This window comes from Leuciscus leuciscus (genome assembly GCF_965113295.1).
Source record: "Leuciscus leuciscus genome assembly, chromosome: 15".
Taxonomy (NCBI): Eukaryota; Metazoa; Chordata; class Actinopteri; order Cypriniformes; family Leuciscidae; genus Leuciscus; species Leuciscus leuciscus.
In genome coordinates, this window is record NC_138739.1 from 9,390,899 (window position 1) to 9,400,107 (window position 9,209).

Genomic DNA, 9,209 nt, shown 5'->3' on the forward strand with positions numbered 1-9,209 from the left:
AAACATAACAAACTGTTCCAGCCAATAACCGACAAGAATGTTGTGGGGTGGGTTTGGGGGGTTATTGCACGGATGAGAAGGAGAGAGGGTCTAGCTAGCCTCCGTTTTGTGTGTTAGCTCAAACATCAACAAGAGGTACGCCAACCAAGATCGCTTATAGCATCTTTAACGACTGCTTTTAATTTTTATACTAAATTGTTTGTTTTTGTACAACCTGTTGAAATCAGTTTCATGAGGGTCATGAAAGGTCATGAAAAAGATTTTCATGATAGTATTTAGCAAGTACTTCACTCACGCAAGTTGCAAAAGAATCATCAGTTGATCTATTTCACGTTATTTTGTTTTTACAGAGTTGTTACAGAGAAGTGGGTTTTTCACAACCCAAAACCAGTGTTTTCGACTGATTGTCGTCATGTAAATTTACTTTAAAAAGAAGATGCTAACTTTGTGTTAAGTTTTCTGTGCATCTATTTTTTCCTCAGGAACAATGAATGATATTAAGGGAAGGTGGGCCACATTGGGGGAAGAAGAAAAAAAGAAGTAAGTTGAGGAGGCAGCAGCACTGAGGGCACATGGGGAGGCACAGGACCTAAGCCCTGAGATGAGGGATGCCCGGATAAAAATGCACCTCAAGAAGATGAAGTTAGAGGTTTGGAAAGAGGATTCATTTACTAAGCATTAGTGATATTCTTACATAATTAGATGGAAGGATGATCAACAGCAATTGTAATGTGTGCAGAACATTGTTTTAGACAACTGGATTGTTTATCTGTAGATTTTATCATAATTTCAAATGAGTTTATTCCAAATTAATATTCCATCTGATTTTTGTTTACAAGGCTTTCAACATCAAATATTCTCACAGGCTAGTCTATTCAGATCAAGGTGGTCAATTGAAGCATTAGTAGTCACAAATGTCTATGAGTCAAATTATTAGTTGCCTATAAAAACACAGCTAATGTATAGTTATTGTAACCCTGGTGGTCCCTGACCACTTATTTGCCACGTGTGACAACACTGTTTTCATATATTGCCAAGCCCTGTTATGAGTTGTTTCCTCAGTGTATGTTGGATTTTTAAAAGTAAGTTTTGTCTATTTTGTGTATAATAAATGATTTACTATTTTTGCGGTTGTCTTCTTTATCTAAATATTGTAAAGGTGTCCAAGCTTGAGGAGTTGGGTGTGGAAACAGCCATCTTGTCCTTTGATCGTCAAAAGTCCTCATTAGAGGTTTTTGAAATGAGCAGCAGAGGAGCCACTGATTTCCTTGATAAATCTGACACAGTGAACAACTTTGCACTGCATTTCAAAGGTATTGGTTTATATTAAAATCCACAGAAATGGTCTCAGGCCCATAATAGTGCAAATTTACATAATACAGTTTTATGAAATTAATTGTTGTCTGTTGTTGCATCTGTAGCCAGCTCCTCAGCCGCAATGCCCAGTGCCAGAGAACACGTCACTGTTTTGGTGGGAAAAGTAAAAGATCTCTTCAACCAAAAATATAGTAAGTATAATTTCAAATACTTTTAAAAAGGATGTAAAGAAACTGCTTATCTTGATAACCTATTATACCTTCATGAATCCATGGTATTATTATCAAATAAATAAATTATCTAATGTTTGCCCATCAACCATTAGATTGTCACCTTACCAAAATGACTGTTTGCAGCCTTTACACTGGCTAACAACTAGAAGGGAGGGTCACAATTGTCCAACTGTGTAACATTGTTTAACATATGTGTGCCCATGTCTTTAAGAGGAGGCCGGAGGTACTGGAAGGGTCCCCTACCAGTCCCTAGTGAATCAGGGCTTGGTCATTAGAGTTTCTGGACTGCCCAATAGCCTTACCCTGAAAAAGCCTTCCTTTTATGGAAGGAACCAATTGGTAGGAATATTGCAAGCAGCAGAGGAGATTACATTTGAAATAGGTAAGTGAAATTACCAGTGGTTGTCTTTCTCCACTTGTGTTTTGGCAGACCATTTGGCTCTATACAAAGTGGTGAAAATAAGTTAGCCAAAGAATAATACAGGCCTACATTTAAGTCTTTGTATAGTGCTGGGCCATTGTATCTCTCTCTGTCCCTTCACCCCAACCTGTCAAGGCGGATGGTCGCCCAGGTGTAGTCATGGTTTTGCTTAAGGTTTGCCTCTGCCTCGTAAATAGATAATATGATGCAATTTCTTGTTTTCCTATTTCTCAAGTGTATTATGTAGCTGTTAGTGCAAGATCTGTAGTTACAAAGTCTCAAATATTCTCAGATATTCTTTGTAAAAGTTACGGTTCAGCCACACCTTCCTGAAACACTTAAAATGCCCCCACATCTCTATGTCAGTGTGTGGGGCAGTTTCATAACACCGCCCAAATGTATACGCAAAGAAAGAAGGTGTAACTTTTATCCTCGCTGGCGCCGCCATGTCATGGAGATTCTGTGTTTTTCGTTCAAAAGCCAAACTACATTGTTTGGCCTTCCAAGGGTTGTTCCAGAACAGTACAACCCAAATATTTAACTGACTGTTTCTAGCACGTAACTCGTGGCCTCAAGATAGTTACTCTTGGCCTCAAGATAGTTACTCTGTGGCCTCAAGATAGTCACTCGTGGCCTCAATATAGTCACTCGTGGCCTCAAGATAGTAACTCGTGGCCTCAAGATAGTAACTCGTGGCCTCAAGATAGTCACTCGTGGCCTCAAGATAGTCACTCGTGGCCTCAAGATAGTCACTCGTGGCCTCAAGATAGTCACTCGTGGCCTCAAGATAGTCACTCGTGGCCTCAAGATAGTCACTCGTGGCCTCAAGATAGTTACTCTGTGGCCTCAAGATAGTAACTCGTGGCCTCAAGATAGTTACTCGTGGCCTCAAGATAGTCACTCGTGGCCTGTACAGTTGTTTACTGTAATCAGAGAATACAGTAAAACTCTGTCAATTAAATTACAGAAACGCTACTGTAAAAAATACAGTAACTGGCTGGCAACCCTGCTGCCAGTATTTTACTGTAAAATTTACAGGTAATTTTTAACAGTGTAGTAGAAGCCTAATTCCTTCCGATGGATTTGGTAATACTTGAGTCATTACTAGTGGGTTACCATGATCTTCACTTAATTAATTATATCAATTAATTATATATTATGCATTATTCATGTTAATTATGAACCTGTATATAGTAGTTCTTAGTAGTCCCTTGGGAGGAATGGAAGATAAAATAGTTATTGATTAGATAATAGGGAACTACCTCATTCAACTGAGCTATATTAGTTACTTACTAATTCATTAATAATTAATAGTAAAATTTATTATAAGTAAATTTGTTATAAGTGTTAAGTTACTCATTTGTTCCTGTGTAGTTATTCATTAATGACGGAACAGTCTTATAAAGTGTTACTGTTGATTTCACTGTTAGCTGAAGTCAGACTGTGATGTTCATAAATAGCAGGAGAGGAAGAATCCCTTCAAACTATATTCATAAATGATCACTCTGTCTTTGTCCAGCCAACAGATCAAACCGTTTCTAAGGAGATCAAACCGTTTCTAAGGAAATCGAGAGAGAGAGAGAGAGAGAGAGAGAGAGAGAGAGAGAGAGAGAGAGAGAGAGAGAGGGTGAACTAGGAGGGTCAAACTCTGTCGAGGAAGGATTCACACATCAGATGAACAGCTTGATTGTTTTTGGCGGATGATTTTATTAGATCATCTGAAGAAAATGTTTCAAACGCTTGTTTTGTTCAGTTTGTGTTGGCGGCGTCTGACTGGTAAGTGTCTGGAACAAGCTAAGATGATTTGCAGTTTTTCACAGGTAAATCAAGTCAGTATTATTATTGAGAGATCTGCTGTCTCATTTCTCTTCACATTTTGTATCAGTTCACATTAAATATTATAAAACTGAACTTAAATTCTTTAGTTTGACCTATCCTGGACACAGAGCTGCGCTAGCACCAGCCTCCTCATAGTCTACTAAAATAATGATTTCAGAAAACTTCAGAATAAATCAAGATGTAACATTTATTTGTCAGGTAAAAATGTATCATGCCAAATAAACAAGTGATTAAAAGCCAATTCAGAAATAATAAATACATGACATCATTTACCAAAAGATGACTCTAAGGCTACGTTCACACTGCAGGGCTTAATGCTCAATTCCGATTTTTTGAAAAAATTAGATTTTTTTGCAAGGCCGTTCACATTTCCAATTAAATGCGACCTTTTGTGATCTCCTGTGTGAACGTGAAATGACCCAGGCCAGAAGTGACCCGCATGCGCAGAAGAGTACTCAACGGTCAACGACGTCACTTGTTGTTTGCGGAAGTAGCTAAACTTTAACTGTGATTCTCTCTCTCACACACACACACACACACACACACACACGAGCGCGCGCAGCGACCGTTACACAAGAGCCAGACAGCAGTCGCTGACCTATCTAATATCAGATTCAGCACAAATAAGTTAACATAACGTATATATAACTTAATGGCCGTGGGCTTTTTTTTTTTTTTTTTTTTTAACGGGCTCGTCGAGGTCGACCCGTTCAGCAGATTTACCTCAGCTCGACGAATATGCAGTCCGTTTTCAAACCGACGACTACTTCAACGCAGAATTATGACGTTTTTCGCGTATCAATGACGTGCGGGTCGGATACCTGGGGGTCGGATACCTGGGCGTTCAGACTGAAGTCGCATTTCAAAAGATCGGATATGTATCGGATTTGGGACCACATACCCAAGTGGCCTGGGTCGCATTTGAAAAGATCGGATCTGTGTCGTTCAGACTGTCATGAAAAGATCAGATACAGGTCGCATAGTGGCAAAAAAATCGGAATTGGGTCGTTTCAGCCTGCGGTGTGAACGTAGCCTAAAAGTAAGCAATGCATTCCTGACAGAAACACATGTGGTGTGTCAGTGCTTTCCAACAGGAGAACACTGAAACAGCACTGTATGGGGGATGATCCTGGTAAAGGGTCCCAAAGACTGCTCTGTCACCTACCCTTAAATACCCAGACCAGAACAAAAGGGTTATATCCAATTGTTTTGGATCAGTTCATGTCCCCCAGGGGGGTCGCACCTGGTCTCGAGAGATATCTTGAAGAGACATCACCCAGAGAGGAGAACAGGATTCTCTTAAGTTCTCAATCTTTCTCATTAAACCAATGACTGCAATGAAATTAGACCATTTTACCAATCGCACTGAGACACTTAAAATGATACCAAACATGAAAAGGAAAAACAATAGATTCACAAGATCCATATAAAGACATTCTTAAAGGGTTAGTTCACCCAAAAATGAAAATTCTGTCAGTAATTACTCACCCTCATGTTGTTCCAACCGCGTTAGACCTTCGTTCATCTTCAGAACACAAATTAAGATATTTTTGATTAAATCTGAGAGCTATCTCACTCCTCCATAGGCTTCTAAGTGATTGAAACTTGCTGGCCCAGAAAAGTTATTAAAGAGATCGTTAATATAGTCCAAGTGACTACAGTGGCTCAATCTTAAGTTTATAAAGCAACGAGAATACTTTTTGTGCGCAAAAACAAACAAAAATAACGACTTTATTCCACTATTCATTTTTCGTTTTTGCGTGATGACGTGCAACACAGACGCGCTACGCTTAAACACTTCGAGGCCCAGAGAGAAGGAAATTAATATTGGAATAAAGTCGTTATTTTGGGGGGTTTTTTGCGCACAAAAGTATTCTCGTCGCTTTATAAACTTAAGATTGAGCCACTGTAGTCACTTGGACTATATTAACGATCTCTTTAATAACTTTTCTGGGCCAGCAAGTTTCAATCACTTAGAAGCCTATGGAGGAGTGAGCCAGCTCTCAGATTTAATCAAAAATATCTTAATTTGTGTTCCGAAGATGAACGGAGGTCTTACGGGGTTGGATCATCATGAGGGTGAGTAATTACTGACAGAATTTTCATTTTTGGGTGAACTAACCCTTTAATGACTCCCAGTGGCTTGTGGAGGGGGGATGAGTATATAAACAAGGAGATAAGTCAAGTCAAGTCAAGTTTATTTGTATAGCGCTTTTCACAATACAGATTGTATCAAAGCAGCTTCACAGTATTAAATTAAAATAATACAACAAAGTTTGTTTCAAGAGGAATTTATTGATTGATAAAATTTAATTAAATATCCCCAAAATATCCCCAACTGAGCAAGCCAAAGGCAACAGTGGCAAGGAACCGAAAAACTCCATCAAGTGACCTAATGGTGTCCTAAAACTCCATCAGGTGACCTAATGGAGAAAAGTTTGGGAAGAACAATGTGCTCTGTGCTCTGTCTTTGCTATCTTCTTTCCAGGGTGCATTTCATTTTTTGATTTGATTTTGTTTTGATTTTTCTGGTAAATTTAACAATGAAATAATGAAATAACAATGAAATAACCAAAAAAAAAAAAAAAAAAAGGAGTAGGCTGAAGCCAAGGCTTATATTTGCCTACCCTATTTAATCACATACCTGAGGAATCAGCATTATAAATTATAAAAAAACAACAACAAAAAAAACAGCATACATAATTATACAATACTGCACATAATTTTCTTTTTCTTTTACATAATATTAACAAAATTTACATACTAACTGAATAATCATTAACAATTTTCTTTTTACATTTTGTTCAAAGCTAAACAGAGAAGTACATAATTTCAAATCATCTTCTAGTAAATTCCATAATTTCACACCCATAACTGATACACATCTAGATTTAACATTAATTCTTTCTTTTCCACATTCAAACATAAACAGGCCTCTTAAGTTATATCTACCCTCTCTTAACTTAAATAATTTCTGAATACCAGATGGAAGACTTTTATTAAGTGCTCTATACATTATTTCCAATATTTTTATATATACGATATCTGTAAATTTTAAGGTATTACTTTGAATAAATAGTTTGTTAGTTGGTTCACGATATCCTACTTTATTAATAATTCTAATTGCTCTTTTTTTGTAACTTAATTAATACAGCTATATTAGTTTTATTTGCATTTCCCCATATTTCTGAACAATATGACAAATAAGGCATTACTAATGAGGAATATATAATTCTCAAACCTATTTTATTTATTAGATCTTTTGTTTTATACAATATTCCTACATATTTTGCTATACCTTACTTCTAATGTATTCAATATGTGGTTTCCAACTAAGTTTATTATCTAAGATCACACCTAAACATTTTGTTTCATAGACTCTTTCAATTTCAACTCCATTTAGGTGTAATTTAGCATTGCTATAAGTCCTATTACCAGAAAATATCATAAATGTAGTTTTATTTTCATTTAAAGATAACTTATTATAGTCAAACCACTTCTTTAACACAATTAATTATTTTTTACCAATTGCAATGATTCATCCATACTTTTTCCAGAGCAAATAATATTTGTGTCATCGGCGAACATTATAAATGTCAACATTGTAGATACTGTAAAGATGTCATTTAAATAAAGAATAAATAATTTTGGTCCCAAAACTGAACCTTGAGGAAGGCCGCATGTTACTGTTTCTAAATCAGACTGTATATTATTAATTTGTACATACTGAAATCTATTACTTAAATAACTCTTTAACCACTGATGTGTGACCCCTCGCAAACCATATTTTTTCAACAATAAAGCATGGTCAATGGTGTCAAATGCTTTACACAGATCAATAAACACACCGACTGTATTGAGTTTTTGGTCAACTGCAGCTGCAACATGTTCAACAAGCTCCATCACAGCTAAGGATGTAGAGCAGTTGTTCTTAAATCCATATTGGTGCTCACTTAGTACATCATATTTATTTAGAAAGGAGTCCAATCTGTTTATAAACAATTTTTCAAGTATTTTTGAAAACTGAGGTAACAGCAGTGGTGGACGAAGTACACATACCATGTACTTGAGTTAAAGTAAAGATACTCAAGGTAAAATATTACTCAAGTAAAAGTAGAAGTGCTGCCTTTAAACATTCACTTGAGTAAAAGTACAAAAGTATTTGCCTTCAAATGTACTTAAGTATCCAAGTACTATGATTTTTTTATTGATATAATGTCCTATTATAATTTTTGTCACAAGACTCTTGCTTAACTCAGTCTACGTGAAGACTCTGTCACTCTTGGCACATCATATGAATAAAATGACATTAATTAGTCTATATATATATATATATATTTGAATTGAATACATTTTTTGTGTGTTTAATTTTGGACGGAAGGGGACTGATCCCATAAGGTATAATACATTTACAGTATTTACTGTACATATTTTTCACAAGCGTCTATGGTCATAATTATAAACATCCTAATGTTATGATACATTCACATAAACCTGCACAATGCCATTGAATATATATATACACACTATATTATGGGAGCAGCCAATTTCCCTACAAAATTAAACACCAAAACGTATTAATGCAGTGTTTCTGCTACTCCTCAGAAAAACAAATGCTATTATATGCAAGTAATTTTAGTGTCAAGGTAATAAGCAATGTTCATTATGCGTCAGTATTTACCGATAATTGCTGCAATAATAGCTGCTGCTCTCTGCCCCGCTTAAAATTATTGGCAACACAAATTGTTTGGAACTATTGAGAGCTACACGAATCACGTGACCGCGCGGCGGCGAGATCACAGTTGGCTTGTTCGACTTGAAACGGCACACTGCACAGACCAATCGGTGAATGACATTAAAATACCGCGAGAGCGATTAGAGAGTAGACGGCTCTGTATGCTTTTCAATCGCTCTCGCGATTTCGCTCTATACTTTGATGTCATAAACTGATCGGTCTGTGCAGCGCCGGTTCAAGTCGAACAAGCCTTGTGTGTGTCGCAACCTCATACTGTCTATGGTCGCAACTCTCATATTTAACGGCTCTGGTTCGCGCTTAGTAGATACAGCCAAGGCAAGTTCAAAACAGAGCGCGCACGTTGTAGGCTACTGTGATTGGTGGCTCGTTTGACCAGTTAAGTTTTTATCCACTCGATCATAAATAAAAAGGAACGACTGATTTTGAAAATGTAGTAGAGTAAAAAGTAAGATATTTGACTTTGAAATGTAGTGGAGTTAAAGTAAAAGTCTTCCCAAATTTAAATACTTCAGTAAAGTACAGATACGCAAAAGCTACTTAAGTACAGTAACGAATTACATTTACTTCGTTACTGTCCACCACTGGGTAACAGTGATATAGGTCTATAGTTAGTTAGTGTTTGCTTATCGCCACCTTTATAAAC

At 36.7% G+C, this 9,209-nt stretch overlaps 1 protein-coding gene across 1 annotated transcript; it reads left to right on the top strand.

The window, feature by feature from the left end:
- Nucleotides 1-552: 552 nt before the first annotated feature.
- Nucleotides 553-2,816, top strand: LOC309476305 (general transcription factor II-I repeat domain-containing protein 1-like). The gene is made up of 4 exons (XM_082139597.1): nucleotides 553-649; nucleotides 1,160-1,313; nucleotides 1,422-1,508; nucleotides 1,762-2,816. Exons 1-4 carry the CDS (start codon nucleotides 602-604, stop codon nucleotides 1,938-1,940), a joined length of 468 nt encoding a protein of 155 aa, XP_081995723.1. The 5' UTR covers nucleotides 553-601; the 3' UTR covers nucleotides 1,941-2,816.
- Nucleotides 2,817-9,209: the final 6,393 nt, after the last annotated feature.